Below are 19,361 nucleotides of genomic sequence, written 5' to 3' on the forward strand. Positions count from 1 at the left end.
TATGCCATGAGCGGAGGTGTATGAGTAACTTCACAAGTTGACCATAGTCTAGAGCGATGACATGCTCATCTACTCCCAGAACCTGGCAGAACGAAATGTTGCAGCTCGTCCGGTCTTCAATGATGAGCCCAAAAGAGGCCACTTCACAGAGCCGGCCCAAGGCTTAAGAGAACTGAGAGGCAGGACAAGATGGCGGGCTGGACTTGGTTAACTTTAGATTTTACACAAATCTCATTGTTTTGTTTTTCACCTAAAATAGTAATTAAAACATCCAAGATGTGTTTTGCCTCATCAAAATGTGGAATTTGATCAGCAAACTACTCATTCTAAGACAACTATGCCTTGGGCTAAATGACTTGGCTTCAAGTACGATGCCACACGATTCAGAAATGAAGGTACAGACTGCACAAACAGATAAACGACATGATGCATCTCATTTCACCACAACTAAAGGCAGCGACAAAAAAAAAGTCAAGCTCTCACGATGATGACATTTCTCATGCAACCCTTTAGCAAGCCTACATAGTATTTATGCCTAAAAGTCACTGCATGGGTAAATAAGAAACAAGCAACACACACACACACACATATATATATATATATATATATATATATATCCATGGGCCACTGTAAAGTAATATGGTTCTGTCATAACGTTTTGAATGAAAATCTGCATTTGGATAAGACACCTTTAGTATAGTTTTGATTTTAAGGCATAATAAAGATCAAATGCAAGTACGAGTGGATTTACATTGAAAATTTCAAACGCATCAAGAAAACCATGTGCTAAGGAAATTTCAAACCATTTGGAACGCACAGAGACGAGCTTTTGTGCAAAAATGAACTTAAAGGTGCCTTTAAAAAAGTGTCAAAGTACTTTTGAAAACAAAAAAGCAAACCCCCAATAGGTGGCAGCAAGAGGCCGCTTTATTTGAGTAAAGCATTGAACGATTCATTCAGCCAAAGAAGCCAATAGGATGAACGGACAGTTGAATCAATCCCTGAATCATCGACTCACCCGAGTCTTCTTGGCGAAGGCCTGAATCGTTCGTGCAGGGAAACGTCGCTGTGTATTATTCAGAGATGGCCAACTGTTCTGCTGTTTATTTTATTATACTTATCGCAATGATTTTACTACTACTATCAATAAAATTAATATTAATAATGATAATATTGCCGGAAGTTGTACAGCGCATGCGTCACGTGTTCATCATCAGCATCCATGACAACCGTCCTGTGGCTGTTGTTTGAATCTCGCTGTGTCGATTGGCATCTGATCTCTGCGTCCTCCGTGACAATTTTTCCAGATTATCGATATTATTGATCGTTGGATACGTCGATTGATCGCCTGCTGTTCCCATCACTCAGGTTTGACCCTTTTTATTACGCTGTGCTTTGTGTTTGTGTTCAGTATGTCTTGTGTTCAATACAGGTTCCAGAGTCGACTCACCTACGACTCGCTCCAGTTTGAAGGCCTCAACATCAGCGCGGGGGAGCTGAAGCGGCAGATCATGAGGAGCAAGAGGCTGAAGTTCTGCCAGCTGAAGATCAGCAACGCCCAGACTGATGAAGGTGAGTTGAGGAAAAGACACTTCAACTGTTCTACGCTAACATTAGATGCGTTACATCAGACACTTCTGGAAGCTGTAAGGTGGTGCTGATGCTGACATGTAGGGATGTTTTGGCTGTTTTAAAAGGCTAATGGCTCTCAAAGTATACCGTGCTCCATAATTATGTGCTGATTCTGATTTTATTTTGCTGTCAGAATACACAGATGATGCTCTCATCCCTAAAAACACGTCGGTCATCATCAGACGGATCCCTGCGGCGGGACTGAAGTCCTCAAACAGAAGATTTGTTGGGTAAGTGCTGTGAAATGAGCACACGCGTCCTCTGTTAGATGTTATATGAAGACTCCTGGTCTGTCCCTGGTGTTTTAGTCACACAAGCTCCTTTGTTTTGCAGACATCAAGCTGGACGCTGGCGTGAACCTTCACCTAGAGCTGATCCTTCACTCCTCTCACTGGAGCAGTTGTTGAAGGTATTGAACAAATGAATAGCACAATAGCAATGTAAAGCACACAATATACGCACACGCACTCAGCTTCTTAGGGAGATTTGAGATTGTTTGAAGGGTTGAGGGTGAAAAAGATTCAAATGTGCAAATGCCTGTGAAACAGACTGAGAATCTGGCTGAGGCAAAGGCGTCAGAGGAGGACAAGCTGAAAGCGGTGATGTACCAGTCCAGCCTGTGCTACTACTCCAGCAGGTGAGCGTTCAGACACTGACAGGTTTGCTTTGTGAGAGATGTCTGAGCTGATTCTCATGGTTCTGATGTTCACTAGTGAGGCCATGAGGCTGCTTGGGATCCCGGGACACCACATTAGGCACTGCCCCACTAATGTGGTAACTGGGTTTTCCAAGCTCACGGTTGCTGTGAACTTGAGCTCTTGTCCTCATCAGTCAGATTGTTTGCTCAGAGTTTGACTGTCACTCCTCAATTCACAGGGCAGCCGCTCCGCGCCGCACAAGCGCATCCGGAAGAGCACAGGGATTCCCCGCAGCTTCCTGTTGGAGGTGGACGACCCAGACCGAAAGGGAGTCATGATAGACGGCAGCGGCCGATACGTCATTCCCATCATAGACGCGTGAGTAAACTGTACTTGGCATAGCCGCATGTTCTAGTGTTTGTCCAAATCTCACATGATGTCTGCTTGTGTGTGTTTGCGCTCGATCTGTTCAGTGAGGCCTATGCTGCTGAGAAGAGAAAGAGGCCGTCCTTCTCCTGCCAGACCGAGCCTTTGCCCTCCTCGTCCTCAGCAGGTGCGGCATCTTCGGTCCGGGACGCCGGAGGGAAACGGTCCCGCTCCCCATCTTCACCAGAGACGCGCGGCGACCAGAAGAGACCACGTCGCTGAGAGACCTTCATCCAAGAGACCTGGAGCCGACGTGTAAATATTGTACATAGTTTATTAATAAAAGATAATAAAGATTATAGCCGCATGAACTGTGTGGACTGGTTAACCTTCACTCCAGCAGTGCAACACACACATACACACACACACACACACACACACACACACACACACACGAATGAATTCATAAACACAATATCATGAAGTTTTGCTTTAATTTAGGAAAAGAGAAACTCTTCTGGGCTAAAATCTGATGGGTTTTTTTCAGCGTTCTTACTTCAGTCTTTAATGTCAGGTGATCCTTCAAATGTCAGTGTAAAGTGTTGAGTACACTATTAGTGCTCAGTCGTGTTTTTCATAGTTACCAGTGCCGATGGAGTTTTTTGAAGCGTCATATTCTGCTGGAAACGTTTCATTTGAATGGTAATGTCCCATAAGCGGAGGTCTTGTGAGTAACTTCACAAGTCGGTCAAAGTCTACACCGGTGACAAGCTCATCTACTCCCAGAACCTGCTACTCTCTACCTACACGTTGTCAGCTGATGTTTCAAAACCTCAACACTCGCATACAGAACAGCCTCAGCGTCTGCACCACTTATCGGCACTAGCTGCAAGTCTACACCCCCTCTGTCCAGAAGTGAGCACAGCCTCTTGGTACCATCCCAGCAAGCATTTTTTTGGGGTGTTTAAAGGTGCCAACTGACCATCAAAAGTAAAAATGACTCATTTTATCTCATCCCAACAGGGAAACCACCAACAATAAAGAATGAGTTACTATCTGGTGTCATGGCTTTGCAATTAAAACAAGTTTAGTTATAATGGAGGTCATTGGGGGCAAAAAACAGCCACTTGAACAATATGAACAATACATAAGGGTTAAAAGTCTAATAGACGGCTTGGTTAAAACCAGGCTAAATCTAGGCTGTCAGTGAGTGTGCACCCCTAACCCCGCCTCTCACAGTGACCTCACTAGCTCCGCTGAGTGCTTTGTGTCTCAGATTGCATGCAAGTCTGCAGCCAGATACTGCTGGAAGCTAGTCATCAAATACACAGGAACGAATGACTACACGTGTCAATCTGTCTATTAAACTATCTAATCTGTCTAGTCAGTCTTTTATTATCTTTTATATGCAAAAATATTCATTCATAAAAACATATGTATATATGAACACTGGGTCAAATAGGGTCCGTGCATTTTAAATCTAATAACAAAATTAACCCAATGTTGGTTTTGTCCATATTTAAATGAACGTGTGTAAACGCACGCTTTGATCAAACCTTTTATTCCCCTTGATGATATTGTGCTTTTTTTTTCCCCTCAATGCCCTCCAAAGTTTCAATGTTTGGCCGTGTCTGCCATATCTGTTTTGTTTAAAAAAAAAAAAAGGAATGCATCGGTTCCTGCATGTAGAATTCAGAAATCTCATGGCATTGAAAGAAAACTGGCAGCAGTTGAGTGCCGAGGTCAAAGGTCAGATGAGCAGGCATCACACCTGATAAACACCTGGGGCAACTGTACAGTAAAAAAAAAAAAAAACAACAAGATTAAGAAATATTGCTTTAATTTGAGAGAGACAAAAAAAACTCTTCCGTGTTAAAATTTGATGTTCCTCCAGCGTTCTTACGTCAGTCTTTAATGTCAGGTGATCCTTCAAATGTCAGTGTAAATTGTTGAGTGTACCATTAGTGCTCAGTCGTGTTTTTCATAGTTACCAGTGCCGATGGAGTTTTTTTTTTTTAGAGCGTCATATTCTGCTGGAAAAGTTTCATTTTAATGGTAATATGCCATGAGCGGAGGTGTATGAGTAACTTCACAAGTTGACCATAGTCTAGAGCGATGACATGCTCATCTACTCCCAGAACCTGGCAGAACGAAATGTTGCAGCTCGTCCGGTCTTCAATGATGAGCCCAAAAGAGGCCACTTCACAGAGCCGGCCCAAGGCTTAAGAGAACTGAGAGGCAGGACAAGATGGCGGGCTGGACTTGGTTAACTTTAGATTTTACACAAATCTCATTGTTTTGTTTTTCACCTAAAATAGTAATTAAAACATCCAAGATGTGTTTTGCCTCATCAAAATGTGGAATTTGATCAGCAAACTACTCATTCTAAGACAACTATGCCTTGGGCTAAATGACTTGGCTTCAAGTACGATGCCACACGATTCAGAAATGAAGGTACAGACTGCACAAACAGATAAACGACATGATGCATCTCATTTCACCACAACTAAAGGCAGCGACAAAAAAAAAGTCAAGCTCTCACGATGATGACATTTCTCATGCAACCCTTTAGCAAGCCTACATAGTATTTATGCCTAAAAGTCACTGCATGGGTAAATAAGAAACAAGCAACACACACACACACATATATATATATATATATATATATATATATATATATATATATATATATCCATGGGCCACTGTAAAGTAATATGGTTCTGTCATAACGTTTTGAATGAAAATCTGCATTTGGATAAGACACCTTTAGTATAGTTTTGATTTTAAGGCATAATAAAGATCAAATGCAAGTACGAGTGGATTTACATTGAAAATTTCAAACGCATCAAGAAAACCATGTGCTAAGGAAATTTCAAACCATTTGGAACGCACAGAGACGAGCTTTTGTGCAAAAATGAACTTAAAGGTGCCTTTAAAAAAGTGTCAAAGTACTTTTGAAAACAAAAAAGCAAACCCCCAATAGGTGGCAGCAAGAGGCCGCTTTATTTGAGTAAAGCATTGAACGATTCATTCAGCCAAAGAAGCCAATAGGATGAACGGACAGTTGAATCAATCCCTGAATCATCGACTCACCCGAGTCTTCTTGGCGAAGGCCTGAATCGTTCGTGCAGGGAAACGTCGCTGTGTATTATTCAGAGATGGCCAACTGTTCTGCTGTTTATTTTATTATACTTATCGCAATGATTTTACTACTACTATCAATAAAATTAATATTAATAATGATAATATTGCCGGAAGTTGTACAGCGCATGCGTCACGTGTTCATCATCAGCATCCATGACAACCGTCCTGTGGCTGTTGTTTGAATCTCGCTGTGTCGATTGGCATCTGATCTCTGCGTCCTCCGTGACAATTTTTCCAGATTATCGATATTATTGATCGTTGGATACGTCGATTGATCGCCTGCTGTTCCCATCACTCAGGTTTGACCCTTTTTATTACGCTGTGCTTTGTGTTTGTGTTCAGTATGTCTTGTGTTCACTACAGGTTCCAGAGTCGACTCACCTACGACTCGCTCCAGTTTGAAGGCCTCAACATCAGCGCGGGGGAGCTGAAGCGGCAGATCATGAGGAGCAAGAGGCTGAAGTTCTGCCAGCTGAAGATCAGCAACGCCCAGACTGATGAAGGTGAGTTGAGGAAAAGACACTTCAACTGTTCTACGCTAACATTAGATGCGTTACATCAGACACTTCTGGAAGCTGTAAGGTGGTGCTGATGCTGACATGTAGGGATGTTTTGGCTGTTTTAAAAGGCTAATGGCTCTCAAAGTATACCGTGCTCCATAATTATGTGCTGATTCTGATTTTATTTTGCTGTCAGAATACACAGATGATGCTCTCATCCCTAAAAACACGTCGGTCATCATCAGACGGATCCCTACGGCGGGACTGAAGTCCTCAAACAGAAGATTTGTTGGGTAAGTGCTGTGAAATGAGCACACGCGTCCTCTGTTAGATGTTATATGAAGACTCCTGGTCTGTCCCTGGTGTTTTAGTCACACAAGCTCCTTTGTTTTGCAGACATCAAGCTGGACGCTGGCGTGAACCTTCACCTAGAGCTGATCCTTCACTCCTCTCACTGGAGCAGTTGTTGAAGGTATTGAACAAATGAATAGCACAATAGCAATGTAAAGCACACAATATACGCACACGCACTCAGCTTCTTAGGGAAATTTGAGATTGTTTGAAGGGTTGAGGGTGAAAAAGATTCAAATGTGCAAATGCCTGTGAAACAGACTGAGAATCTGGCTGAGGCAAAGGCGTCAGAGGAGGACAAGCTGAAAGCGGTGATGTACCAGTCCAGCCTGTGCTACTACTCCAGCAGGTGAGCGTTCAGACACTGACAGGTTTGCTTTGTGAGAGATGTCTGAGCTGATTCTCATGGTTCTGATGTTCACTAGTGAGGCCATGAGGCTGCTTGGGATCCCGGGACACCACATTAGGCACTGCCCCACTAATGTGGTAACTGGGTTTTCCAAGCTCACGGTTGCTGTGAACTTGAGCTCTTGTCCTCATCAGTCAGATTGTTTGCTCAGAGTTTGACTGTCACTCCTCAATTCACAGGGCAGCCGCTCCGCGCCGCACAAGCGCATCCGGAAGAGCACAGGGATTCCCCGCAGCTTCCTGTTGGAGGTGGACGACCCAGACCGAAAGGGAGTCATGATAGACGGCAGCGGCCGATACGTCATTCCCATCATAGACGCGTGAGTAAACTGTACTTGGCATAGCCGCATGTTCTAGTGTTTGTCCAAATCTCACATGATGTCTGCTTGTGTGTGTTTGCGCTCGATCTGTTCAGTGAGGCCTATGCTGCTGAGAAGAGAAAGAGGCCGTCCTTCTCCTGCCAGACCGAGCCTTTGCCCTCCTCGTCCTCAGCAGGTGCGGCATCTTCGGTCCGGGACGCCGGAGGGAAACGGTCCCGCTCCCCATCTTCACCAGAGACGCGCGGCGACCAGAAGAGACCACGTCGCTGAGAGACCTTCATCCAAGAGACCTGGAGCCGACGTGTAAATATTGTACATAGTTTATTAACAAAAGATAATAAAGATTATAGCCGCATGAACTGTGTGGACTGGTTAACCTTCACTCCAGCAGTGCAACACACACATACACACACACACACACACACACACACACACACGAATGAATTCATAAACACAATATCATGAAGTTTTGCTTTAATTTAGGAAAAGAGAAACTCTTCTGGGCTAAAATCTGATGGGTTTTTTTCAGCGTTCTTACTTCAGTCTTTAATGTCAGGTGATCCTTCAAATGTCAGTGTAAAGTGTTGAGTACACTATTAGTGCTCAGTCGTGTTTTTCATAGTTACCAGTGCCGATGGAGTTTTTTGAAGCGTCATATTCTGCTGGAAACGTTTCATTTGAATGGTAATGTCCCATAAGCGGAGGTCTTGTGAGTAACTTCACAAGTCGGTCAAAGTCTACACCGGTGACAAGCTCATCTACTCCCAGAACCTGCTACTCTCTACCTACACGTTGTCAGCTGATGTTTCAAAACCTCAACACTCGCATACAGAACAGCCTCAGCGTCTGCACCACTTATCGGCACTAGCTGCAAGTCTACACCCCCTCTGTCCAGAAGTGAGCACAGCCTCTTGGTACCATCCCAGCAAGCATTTTTTTGGGGTGTTTAAAGGTGCCAACTGACCATCAAAAGTAAAAATGACTCATTTTATCTCATCCCAACAGGGAAACCACCAACAATAAAGAATGAGTTACTATCTGGTGTCATGGCTTTGCAATTAAAACAAGTTTAGTTATAATGGAGGTCATTGGGGGCAAAAAACAGCCACTTGAACAATATGAACAATACATAAGGGTTAAAAGTCTAATAGACGGCTTGGTTAAAACCAGGCTAAATCTAGGCTGTCAGTGAGTGTGCACCCCTAACCCCGCCTCTCACAGTGACCTCACTAGCTCCGCTGAGTGCTTTGTGTCTCAGATTGCATGCAAGTCTGCAGCCAGATACTGCTGGAAGCTAGTCATCAAATACACAGGAACGAATGACTACACATGTCAATCTGTCTATTAAACTATCTAATCTGTCTAGTCAGTCTTTTATTATCTTTTATATGCAAAAATATTCATTCATAAAAACATATGTATATATGAACACTGGGTCAAATAGGGTCCGTGCATTTTAAATCTAATAACAAAATTAACCCAATGTTGGTTTTGTCCATATTTAAATGAACGTGTGTAAACGCACGCTTTGATCAAACCTTTTATTCCCCTTGATGATATTGTGCTTTTTTTTCCCCTCAATGCCCTCCAAAGTTTCAATGTTTGGCCGTGTCTGCCATATCTGTTTTGTTTAAAAAAAAAAAAAGGAATGCATCGGTTCCTGCATGTAGAATTCAGAAATCTCATGGCATTGAAAGAAAACTGGCAGCAGTTGAGTGCCGAGGTCAAAGGTCAGATGAGCAGGCATCACACCTGATAAACACCTGGGGCAACTGTGCAGTAAAAAAAAAAAAAAAACAACAAGATTAAGAAATATTGCTTTAATTTGAGAGAGACAAAAAAAACTCTTCCGTGTTAAAATTTGATGTTCCTCCAGCGTTCTTACGTCAGTCTTTAATGTCAGGTGATCCTTCAAATGTCAGTGTAAATTGTTGAGTGTACCATTAGTGCTCAGTCGTGTTTTTCATAGTTACCAGTGCCGATGGAGTTTTTTTTTTTTAGAGCGTCATATTCTGCTGGAAAAGTTTCATTTTAATGGTAATATGCCATGAGCGGAGGTGTATGAGTAACTTCACAAGTTGACCATAGTCTAGAGCGATGACATGCTCATCTACTCCCAGAACCTGGCAGAACGAAATGTTGCAGCTCGTCCGGTCTTCAATGATGAGCCCAAAAGAGGCCACTTCACAGAGCCGGCCCAAGGCTTAAGAGAACTGAGAGGCAGGACAAGATGGCGGGCTGGACTTGGTTAACTTTAGATTTTACACAAATCTCATTGTTTTGTTTTTCACCTAAAATAGTAATTAAAACATCCAAGATGTGTTTTGCCTCATCAAAATGTGGAATTTGATCAGCAAACTACTCATTCTAAGACAACTATGCCTTGGGCTAAATGACTTGGCTTCAAGTACGATGCCACACGATTCAGAAATGAAGGTACAGACTGCACAAACAGATAAACGACATGATGCATCTCATTTCACCACAACTAAAGGCAGCGACAAAAAAAAAGTCAAGCTCTCACGATGATGACATTTCTCATGCAACCCTTTAGCAAGCCTACATAGTATTTATGCCTAAAAGTCACTGCATGGGTAAATAAGAAACAAGCAACACACACACACACATATATATATATATATATATATATATATATATATATATATATATATATATATATATATATATATATATATATCCATGGGCCACTGTAAAGTAATATGGTTCTGTCATAACGTTTTGAATAAAAATCTGCATTTGGATAAGACACCTTTAGTATAGTTTTGATTTTAAGGCATAATAAAGATCAAATGCAAGTACGAGTGGATTTACAGTGAAAATTTCAAACGCATCAAGAAAACCATGTGCTAAGGAAATTTCAAACCATTTGGAACGCACAGAGACGAGCTTTTGTGCAAAAATGAACTTAAAGGTGCCTTTAAAAAAGTGTCAAAGTACTTTTGAAAACAAAAAAGCAAACCCCCAATAGGTGGCAGCAAGAGGCCGCTTTATTTGAGTAAAGCATTGAACGATTCATTCAGCCAAAGAAGCCAATAGGATGAACGGACAGTTGAATCAATCCCTGAATCATCGACTCACCCGAGTCTTCTTGGCGAAGGCCTGAATCGTTCGTGCAGGGAAACGTCGCTGTGTATTATTCAGAGATGGCCAACTGTTCTGCTGTTTATTTTATTATACTTATCGCAATGATTTTACTACTACTATCAATAAAATTAATATTAATAATGATAATATTGCCGGAAGTTGTACAGCGCATGCGTCACGTGTTCATCATCAGCATCCATGACAACCGTCCTGTGGCTGTTGTTTGAATCTCGCTGTGTCGATTGGCATCTGATCTCTGCGTCCTCCGTGACAATTTTTCCAGATTATCGATATTATTGATCGTTGGATACGTCGATTGATCGCCTGCTGTTCCCATCACTCAGGTTTGACCCTTTTTATTACGCTGTGCTTTGTGTTTGTGTTCAGTATGTCTTGTGTTCACTACAGGTTCCAGAGTCGACTCACCTACGACTCGCTCCAGTTTGAAGGCCTCAACATCAGCGCGGGGGAGCTGAAGCGGCAGATCATGAGGAGCAAGAGGCTGAAGTTCTGCCAGCTGAAGATCAGCAACGCCCAGACTGATGAAGGTGAGTTGAGGAAAAGACACTTCAACTGTTCTACGCTAACATTAGATGCGTTACATCAGACACTTCTGGAAGCTGTAAGGTGGTGCTGATGCTGACATGTAGGGATGTTTTGGCTGTTTTAAAAGGCTAATGGCTCTCAAAGTATACCGTGCTCCATAATTATGTGCTGATTCTGATTTTATTTTGCTGTCAGAATACACAGATGATGCTCTCATCCCTAAAAACACGTCGGTCATCATCAGACGGATCCCTGCGGCGGGACTGAAGTCCTCAAACAGAAGATTTGTTGGGTAAGTGCTGTGAAATGAGCACACGCGTCCTCTGTTAGATGTTATATGAAGACTCCTGGTCTGTCCCTGGTGTTTTAGTCACACAAGCTCCTTTGTTTTGCAGACATCAAGCTGGACGCTGGCGTGAACCTTCACCTAGAGCTGATCCTTCACTCCTCTCACTGGAGCAGTTGTTGAAGGTATTGAACAAATGAATAGCACAATAGCAATGTAAAGCACACAATATACGCACACGCACTCAGCTTCTTAGGGAGATTTGAGATTGTTTGAAGGGTTGAGGGTGAAAAAGATTCAAATGTGCAAATGCCTGTGAAACAGACTGAGAATCTGGCTGAGGCAAAGGCGTCAGAGGAGGACAAGCTGAAAGCGGTGATGTACCAGTCCAGCCTGTGCTACTACTCCAGCAGGTGAGCGTTCAGACACTGACAGGTTTGCTTTGTGAGAGATGTCTGAGCTGATTCTCATGGTTCTGATGTTCACTAGTGAGGCCATGAGGCTGCTTGGGATCCCGGGACACCACATTAGGCACTGCCCCACTAATGTGGTAACTGGGTTTTCCAAGCTCACGGTTGCTGTGAACTTGAGCTCTTGTCCTCATCAGTCAGATTGTTTGCTCAGAGTTTGACTGTCACTCCTCAATTCACAGGGCAGCCGCTCCGCGCCGCACAAGCGCATCCGGAAGAGCACAGGGATTCCCCGCAGCTTCCTGTTGGAGGTGGACGACCCAGACCGAAAGGGAGTCATGATAGACGGCAGCGGCCGATACGTCATTCCCATCATAGACGCGTGAGTAAACTGTACTTGGCATAGCCGCATGTTCTAGTGTTTGTCCAAATCTCACATGATGTCTGCTTGTGTGTGTTTGCGCTCGATCTGTTCAGTGAGGCCTATGCTGCTGAGAAGAGAAAGAGGCCGTCCTTCTCCTGCCAGACCGAGCCTTTGCCCTCCTCGTCCTCAGCAGGTGCGGCATCTTCGGTCCGGGACGCCGGAGGGAAACGGTCCCGCTCCCCATCTTCACCAGAGACGCGCGGCGACCAGAAGAGACCACGTCGCTGAGAGACCTTCATCCAAGAGACCTGGAGCCGACGTGTAAATATTGTACATAGTTTATTAATAAAAGATAATAAAGATTATAGCCGCATGAACTGTGTGGACTGGTTAACCTTCACTCCAGCAGTGCAACACACACATACACACACACACACACACACACACACACGAATGAATTCATAAACACAATATCATGAAGTTTTGCTTTAATTTAGGAAAAGAGAAACTCTTCTGGGCTAAAATCTGATGGGTTTTTTTCAGCGTTCTTACTTCAGTCTTTAATGTCAGGTGATCCTTCAAATGTCAGTGTAAAGTGTTGAGTACACTATTAGTGCTCAGTCGTGTTTTTCATAGTTACCAGTGCCGATGGAGTTTTTTGAAGCGTCATATTCTGCTGGAAACGTTTCATTTGAATGGTAATGTCCCATAAGCGGAGGTCTTGTGAGTAACTTCACAAGTCGGTCAAAGTCTACACCGGTGACAAGCTCATCTACTCCCAGAACCTGCTACTCTCTACCTACACGTTGTCAGCTGATGTTTCAAAACCTCAACACTCGCATACAGAACAGCCTCAGCGTCTGCACCACTTATCGGCACTAGCTGCAAGTCTACACCCCCTCTGTCCAGAAGTGAGCACAGCCTCTTGGTACCATCCCAGCAAGCATTTTTTTGGGGTGTTTAAAGGTGCCAACTGACCATCAAAAGTAAAAATGACTCATTTTATCTCATCCCAACAGGGAAACCACCAACAATAAAGAATGAGTTACTATCTGGTGTCATGGCTTTGCAATTAAAACAAGTTTAGTTATAATGGAGGTCATTGGGGGCAAAAAACAGCCACTTGAACAATATGAACAATACATAAGGGTTAAAAGTCTAATAGACGGCTTGGTTAAAACCAGGCTAAATCTAGGCTGTCAGTGAGTGTGCACCCCTAACCCCGCCTCTCACAGTGACCTCACTAGCTCCGCTGAGTGCTTTGTGTCTCAGATTGCATGCAAGTCTGCAGCCAGATACTGCTGGAAGCTAGTCATCAAATACACAGGAACGAATGACTACACGTGTCAATCTGTCTATTAAACTATCTAATCTGTCTAGTCAGTCTTTTATTATCTTTTATATGCAAAAATATTCATTCATAAAAACATATGTATATATGAACACTGGGTCAAATAGGGTCCGTGCATTTTAAATCTAATAACAAAATTAACCCAATGTTGGTTTTGTCCATATTTAAATGAACGTGTGTAAACGCACGCTTTGATCAAACCTTTTATTCCCCTTGATGATATTGTGCTTTTTTTTTCCCCTCAATGCCCTCCAAAGTTTCAATGTTTGGCCGTGTCTGCCATATCTGTTTTGTTTAAAAAAAAAAAAAGGAATGCATCGGTTCCTGCATGTAGAATTCAGAAATCTCATGGCATTGAAAGAAAACTGGCAGCAGTTGAGTGCCGAGGTCAAAGGTCAGATGAGCAGGCATCACACCTGATAAACACCTGGGGCAACTGTACAGTAAAAAAAAACAAAAACAACAAGATTAAGAAATATTGCTTTAATTTGAGAGAGACAAAAAAAACTCTTCCGTGTTAAAATTTGATGTTCCTCCAGCGTTCTTACGTCAGTCTTTAATGTCAGGTGATCCTTCAAATGTCAGTGTAAATTGTTGAGTGTACCATTAGTGCTCAGTCGTGTTTTTCATAGTTACCAGTGCCGATGGAGTTTTTTTTTTTAGAGCGTCATATTCTGCTGGAAAAGTTTCATTTTAATGGTAATATGCCATGAGCGGAGGTGTATGAGTAACTTCACAAGTTGACCATAGTCTAGAGCGATGACATGCTCATCTACTCCCAGAACCTGGCAGAACGAAATGTTGCAGCTCGTCCGGTCTTCAATGATGAGCCCAAAAGAGGCCACTTCACAGAGCCGGCCCAAGGCTTAAGAGAACTGAGAGGCAGGACAAGATGGCGGGCTGGACTTGGTTAACTTTAGATTTTACACAAATCTCATTGTTTTGTTTTTCACCTAAAATAGTAATTAAAACATCCAAGATGTGTTTTGCCTCATCAAAATGTGGAATTTGATCAGCAAACTACTCATTCTAAGACAACTATGCCTTGGGCTAAATGACTTGGCTTCAAGTACGATGCCACACGATTCAGAAATGAAGGTACAGACTGCACAAACAGATAAACGACATGATGCATCTCATTTCACCACAACTAAAGGCAGCGACAAAAAAAAAGTCAAGCTCTCACGATGATGACATTTCTCATGCAACCCTTTAGCAAGCCTACATAGTATTTATGCCTAAAAGTCACTGCATGGGTAAATAAGAAACAAGCAACACACACACACACACATATATATATATATATATATATATATCCATGGGCCACTGTAAAGTAATATGGTTCTGTCATAACGTTTTGAATGAAAATCTGCATTTGGATAAGACACCTTTAGTATAGTTTTGATTTTAAGGCATAATAAAGATCAAATGCAAGTACGAGTGGATTTACATTGAAAATTTCAAACGCATCAAGAAAACCATGTGCTAAGGAAATTTCAAACCATTTGGAACGCACAGAGACGAGCTTTTGTGCAAAAATGAACTTAAAGGTGCCTTTAAAAAAGTGTCAAAGTACTTTTGAAAACAAAAAAGCAAACCCCCAATAGGTGGCAGCAAGAGGCCGCTTTATTTGAGTAAAGCATTGAACGATTCATTCAGCCAAAGAAGCCAATAGGATGAACGGACAGTTGAATCAATCCCTGAATCATCGACTCACCCGAGTCTTCTTGGCGAAGGCCTGAATCGTTCGTGCAGGGAAACGTCGCTGTGTATTATTCAGAGATGGCCAACTGTTCTGCTGTTTATTTTATTATACTTATCGCAATGATTTTACTACTACTATCAATAAAATTAATATTAATAATGATAATATTGCCGGAAGTTGTACAGCGCATGCGTCACGTGTTCATCATCAGCATCCATGACAACCGTCCTGTGGCTGTTGTTTGAATCTCGCTGTGTCGATTGGCATCTGATCTCTGCGTCCTCCGTGACAATTTTTCCAGATTATCGATATTATTGATCGTTGGATACGTCGATTGATCGCCTGCTGTTCCCATCACTCAGGTTTGACCCTTTTTATTACGCTGTGCTTTGTGTTTGTGTTCAGTATGTCTTGTGTTCACTACAGGTTCCAGAGTCGACTCACCTACGACTCGCTCCAGTTAAGGCCTCAACATCAGCGCGGGGGAGCTGAAGCGGCAGATCATGAGGAGCAAGAGGCTGAAGTTCTGCCAGCTGAAGATCAGCAACGCCCAGACTGATGAAGGTGAGTTGAGGAAAAGACACTTCAACTGTTCTACGCTAACATTAGATGCGTTACATCAGACACTTCTGGAAGCTGTAAGGTGGTGCTGATGCTGACATGTAGGGATGTTTTGGCTGTTTTAAAAGGCTAATGGCTCTCAAAGTATACCGTGCTCCATAATTATGTGCTGATTCTGATTTTATTTTGCTGTCAGAATACACAGATGATGCTCTCATCCCTAAAAACACGTCGGTCATCATCAGACGGATCCCTGCGGCGGGACTGAAGTCCTCAAACAGAAGATTTGTTGGGTAAGTGCTGTGAAATGAGCACACGCGTCCTCTGTTAGATGTTATATGAAGACTCCTGGTCTGTCCCTGGTGTTTTAGTCACACAAGCTCCTTTGTTTTGCAGACATCAAGCTGGACGCTGGCGTGAACCTTCACCTAGAGCTGATCCTTCACTCCTCTCACTGGAGCAGTTGTTGAAGGTATTGAACAAATGAATAGCACAATAGCAATGTAAAGCACACAATATACGCACACGCACTCAGCTTCTTAGGGAGATTTGAGATTGTTTGAAGGGTTGAGGGTGAAAAAGATTCAAATGTGCAAATGCCTGTGAAACAGACTGAGAATCTGGCTGAGGCAAAGGCGTCAGAGGAGGACAAGCTGAAAGCGGTGATGTACCAGTCCAGCCTGTGCTACTACTCCAGCAGGTGAGCGTTCAGACACTGACAGGTTTGCTTTGTGAGAGATGTCTGAGCTGATTCTCATGGTTCTGATGTTCACTAGTGAGGCCATGAGGCTGCTTGGGATCCCGGGACACCACATTAGGCACTGCCCCACTAATGTGGTAACTGGGTTTTCCAAGCTCACGGTTGCTGTGAACTTGAGCTCTTGTCCTCATCAGTCAGATTGTTTGCTCAGAGTTTGACTGTCACTCCTCAATTCACAGGGCAGCCGCTCCGCGCCGCACAAGCGCATCCGGAAGAGCACAGGGATTCCCCGCAGCTTCCTGTTGGAGGTGGACGACCCAGACCGAAAGGGAGTCATGATAGACGGCAGCGGCCGATACGTCATTCCCATCATAGACGCGTGAGTAAACTGTACTTGGCATAGCCGCATGTTCTAGTGTTTGTCCAAATCTCACATGATGTCTGCTTGTGTGTGTTTGCGCTCGATCTGTTCAGTGAGGCCTATGCTGCTGAGAAGAGAAAGAGGCCGTCCTTCTCCTGCCAGACCGAGCCTTTGCCCTCCTCGTCCTCAGCAGGTGCGGCATCTTCGGTCCGGGACGCCGGAGGGAAACGGTCCCGCTCCCCATCTTCACCAGAGACGCGCGGCGACCAGAAGAGACCACGTCGCTGAGAGACCTTCATCCAAGAGACCTGGAGCCGACGTGTAAATATTGTACATAGTTTATTAATAAAAGATAATAAAGATTATAGCCGCATGAACTGTGTGGACTGGTTAACCTTCACTCCAGCAGTGCAACACACACACACACACACACACACACACGAATGAATTCATAAACACAATATCATGAAGTTTTGCTTTAATTTAGGAAAAGAGAAACTCTTCTGGGCTAAAATCTGATGGGTTTTTTTCAGCGTTCTTACTTCAGTCTTTAATGTCAGGTGATCCTTCAAATGTCAGTGTAAAGTGTTGAGTACACTATTAGTGCTCAGTCGTGTTTTTCATAGTTACCAGTGCCGATGGAGTTTTTTGAAGCGTCATATTCTGCTGGAAACGTTTCATTTGAATGGTAATGTCCCATAAGCGGAGGTCTTGTGAGTAACTTCACAAGTCGGTCAAAGTCTACACCGGTGACAAGCTCATCTACTCCCAGAACCTGCTACTCTCTACCTACACGCTGTCAGCTGATGTTTCAAAACCTCAACACTCGCATACAGAACAGCCTCAGCGTCTGCACCACTTATCGGCACTAGCTGCAAGTCTACACCCCCTCTGTCCAGAAGTGAGCACAGCCTCTTGGTACCATCCCAGCAAGCATTTTTTTGGGGTGTTTAAAGGTGCCAACTGACCATCAAAAGTAAAAATGACTCATTTTATCTCATCCCAACAGGGAAACCACCAACAATAAAGAATGAGTTACTATCTGGTGTCATGGCTTTGCAATTAAAACAAGTTTAGTTATAATGGAGGTCATTGGGGGCAAAAAACAGCCACTTGAACAATATGAACAATACATAAGGGTTAAAAGTCTAATAGACGGCTTGGTTAAAACCAGGCTAAATCTAGGCTGTCAGTGAGTGTGCACCCCTAACCCCGCCTCTCACAGTGACCTCACTAGCTCCGCTGAGTGCTTTGTGTCTCAGATTGCATGCAAGTCTGCAGCCAGATACTGCTGGAAGCTAGTCATCAAATACACAGGAACGAATGACTACACGTGTCAATCTGTCTATTAAACTATCTAATCTGTCTAGTCAGTCTTTTATTATCTTTTATATGCAAAAATATTCATTCATAAAAACATATGTATATATGAACACTGGGTCAAATAGGGTCCGTGCATTTTAAATCTAATAACAAAATTAACCCAATGTTGGTTTTGTCCATATTTAAATGAACGTGTGTAAACGCACGCTTTGATCAAACCTTTTATTCCCCTTGATGATATTGTGCTTTTTTTTCCCCTCAATGCCCTCCAAAGTTTCAATGTTTGGCCGTGTCTGCCATATCTGTTTTGTTTAAAAAAAAAAAAAAGGAATGCATCGGTTCCTGCATGTAGAATTCAGAAATCTCATGGCATTGAAAGAAAACTGGCAGCAGTTGAGTGCCGAGGTCAAAGGTCAGATGAGCAGGCATCACACCTGATAAACACCTGGGGCAACTGTACAGTAAAAAAAAAAAAAAACAACAAGATTAAGAAATATTGCTTTAATTTGAGAGAGACAAAAAAAACTCTTCCGTGTTAAAATTTGATGTTCCTCCAGCGTTCTTACGTCAGTCTTTAATGTCAGGTGATCCTTCAAATGTCAGTGTAAATTGTTGAGTGTACCATTAGTGCTCAGTCGTGTTTTTCATAGTTACCAGTGCCGATGGAGTTTTTTTTTTTTAGAGCGTCATATTCTGCTGGAAAAGTTTCATTTTAATGGTAATATGCCATGAGCGGAGGTGTATGAGTAACTTCACAAGTTGACCATAGTCTAGAGCGATGACATGCTCATCTACTCCCAGAACCTGGCAGAACGAAATGTTGCAGCTCGTCCGGTCTTCAATGATGAGCCCAAAAGAGGCCACTTCACAGAGCCGGCCCAAGGCTTAAGAGAACTGAGAGGCAGGACAAGATGGCGGGCTGGACTTGGTTAACTTTAGATTTTACACAAATCTCATTGTTTTGTTTTTCACCTAAAATAGTAATTAAAACATCCAAGATGTGTTTTGCCTCATCAAAATGTGGAATTTGATCAGCAAACTACTCATTCTAAGACAACTATGCCTTGGGCTAAATGACTTGGCTTCAAGTACGATGCCACACGATTCAGAAATGAAGGTACAGACTGCACAAACAGATAAACGACATGATGCATCTCATTTCACCACAACTAAAGGCAGCGACAAAAAAAAAGTCAAGCTCTCACGATGATGACATTTCTCATGCAACCCTTTAGCAAGCCTACATAGTATTTATGCCTAAAAGTCACTGCATGGGTAAATAAGAAACAA

General features: G+C 43.0%; 4 protein-coding genes across 11 annotated transcripts; all 4 read left to right on the forward strand.

Annotated features, from left to right (window-relative positions):
* The first annotated feature begins 1,011 nt into the window (after positions 1-1,011).
* LOC141375547 (E3 ubiquitin-protein ligase RBBP6-like) lies at positions 1,012-4,436 on the forward strand. 4 transcript variants are annotated; one of them, XM_073909959.1, is made up of 8 exons: positions 1,239-1,368; positions 1,433-1,572; positions 1,766-1,862; positions 1,966-2,041; positions 2,181-2,269; positions 2,346-2,406; positions 2,509-2,648; positions 2,744-4,430. In XM_073909959.1, exons 2-8 carry the CDS (start codon positions 1,512-1,514, stop codon positions 2,916-2,918), a joined length of 699 nt encoding a protein of 232 aa, XP_073766060.1. In that variant the 5' UTR covers positions 1,239-1,368; positions 1,433-1,511; the 3' UTR covers positions 2,919-4,430. The 4 variants fall into 4 exon arrangements, with proteins under 4 accessions (XP_073766061.1, XP_073766059.1, XP_073766062.1 ...); XM_073909958.1 differs by having other exon boundaries at positions 1,025-1,572; XM_073909961.1 differs by lacking the exon at positions 2,346-2,406 and having other exon boundaries at positions 1,237-1,368; positions 2,744-3,005.
* A 1,239-nt stretch (positions 4,437-5,675) lies between these two features.
* On the forward strand, positions 5,676-7,722 carry LOC141375548 (E3 ubiquitin-protein ligase RBBP6-like). Of its 2 annotated transcripts, XM_073909962.1 has the most exons (7): positions 5,751-6,283; positions 6,477-6,573; positions 6,677-6,752; positions 6,892-6,980; positions 7,057-7,117; positions 7,220-7,359; positions 7,455-7,715. In XM_073909962.1, the coding sequence occupies exons 1-7, from the start codon at positions 6,124-6,126 to the stop codon at positions 7,627-7,629; spliced, it is 798 nt and encodes a 265-aa protein (XP_073766063.1). In that variant the 5' UTR covers positions 5,751-6,123; the 3' UTR covers positions 7,630-7,715. The 2 variants fall into 2 exon arrangements, with proteins under 2 accessions (XP_073766064.1, XP_073766063.1); XM_073909963.1 differs by lacking the exon at positions 7,057-7,117 and having other exon boundaries at positions 5,676-6,283; positions 7,455-7,722.
* A 2,493-nt stretch (positions 7,723-10,215) lies between these two features.
* On the forward strand, positions 10,216-13,629 carry LOC141375811 (E3 ubiquitin-protein ligase RBBP6-like). Of its 2 annotated transcripts, XM_073910752.1 has the most exons (7): positions 10,216-11,012; positions 11,206-11,302; positions 11,406-11,481; positions 11,621-11,709; positions 11,786-11,846; positions 11,949-12,088; positions 12,184-13,629. In XM_073910752.1, the coding sequence occupies exons 1-7, from the start codon at positions 10,853-10,855 to the stop codon at positions 12,356-12,358; spliced, it is 798 nt and encodes a 265-aa protein (XP_073766853.1). In that variant the 5' UTR covers positions 10,216-10,852; the 3' UTR covers positions 12,359-13,629. The 2 variants fall into 2 exon arrangements, with proteins under 2 accessions (XP_073766853.1, XP_073766854.1); XM_073910753.1 differs by lacking the exon at positions 11,786-11,846 and having other exon boundaries at positions 12,184-12,452.
* Positions 13,595-18,528, forward strand: LOC141375832 (E3 ubiquitin-protein ligase RBBP6-like). Of its 3 annotated transcripts, none has more exons than XM_073910807.1 (7): positions 15,311-15,690; positions 15,884-15,980; positions 16,084-16,159; positions 16,299-16,387; positions 16,464-16,524; positions 16,627-16,766; positions 16,862-18,528. In XM_073910807.1, exons 1-7 carry the CDS (start codon positions 15,630-15,632, stop codon positions 17,034-17,036), a joined length of 699 nt encoding a protein of 232 aa, XP_073766908.1. In that variant the 5' UTR covers positions 15,311-15,629; the 3' UTR covers positions 17,037-18,528. The 3 variants fall into 3 exon arrangements, with proteins under 3 accessions (XP_073766909.1, XP_073766908.1, XP_073766910.1); XM_073910809.1 differs by having other exon boundaries at positions 15,345-15,788; XM_073910808.1 differs by lacking the exon at positions 16,464-16,524 and having other exon boundaries at positions 13,595-15,690; positions 16,862-18,383.
* The last annotated feature ends 833 nt before the right edge of the window (positions 18,529-19,361 follow it).

This window comes from Danio rerio, chromosome 8 (assembly GCF_049306965.1).
Source record: "Danio rerio strain Tuebingen ecotype United States chromosome 8, GRCz12tu, whole genome shotgun sequence".
Taxonomy (NCBI): Eukaryota; Metazoa; Chordata; class Actinopteri; order Cypriniformes; family Danionidae; genus Danio; species Danio rerio.

Coding starts and splice junctions, on each gene's coding strand:
- LOC141375547 (XM_073909958.1), top strand. CDS start 1,413: ATGTCTTGTGTTCAATACAGGTTCCAGAGTCGACTCACCTACGACTCG. Junction 1,573..1,765: donor CAACGCCCAGACTGATGAAG/GTGAGTTGAGGA, acceptor TTTTGCTGTCAG/AATACACAGATGATGCTCTC. Junction 2,407..2,508: donor GGCACTGCCCCACTAATGTG/GTAACTGGGTTT, acceptor CTCAATTCACAG/GGCAGCCGCTCCGCGCCGCA.
- LOC141375548 (XM_073909962.1), top strand. CDS start 6,124: ATGTCTTGTGTTCACTACAGGTTCCAGAGTCGACTCACCTACGACTCG. Junction 6,284..6,476: donor CAACGCCCAGACTGATGAAG/GTGAGTTGAGGA, acceptor TTTTGCTGTCAG/AATACACAGATGATGCTCTC. Junction 7,360..7,454: donor GTCATTCCCATCATAGACGC/GTGAGTAAACTG, acceptor CGATCTGTTCAG/TGAGGCCTATGCTGCTGAGA.
- LOC141375811 (XM_073910752.1), top strand. CDS start 10,853: ATGTCTTGTGTTCACTACAGGTTCCAGAGTCGACTCACCTACGACTCG. Junction 11,482..11,620: donor CACTGGAGCAGTTGTTGAAG/GTATTGAACAAA, acceptor CCTGTGAAACAG/ACTGAGAATCTGGCTGAGGC. Junction 11,847..11,948: donor GGCACTGCCCCACTAATGTG/GTAACTGGGTTT, acceptor CTCAATTCACAG/GGCAGCCGCTCCGCGCCGCA.
- LOC141375832 (XM_073910807.1), top strand. CDS start 15,630: ATGAGGAGCAAGAGGCTGAAGTTCTGCCAGCTGAAGATCAGCAACGCC. Junction 15,981..16,083: donor TCAAACAGAAGATTTGTTGG/GTAAGTGCTGTG, acceptor TTTGTTTTGCAG/ACATCAAGCTGGACGCTGGC. Junction 16,160..16,298: donor CACTGGAGCAGTTGTTGAAG/GTATTGAACAAA, acceptor CCTGTGAAACAG/ACTGAGAATCTGGCTGAGGC.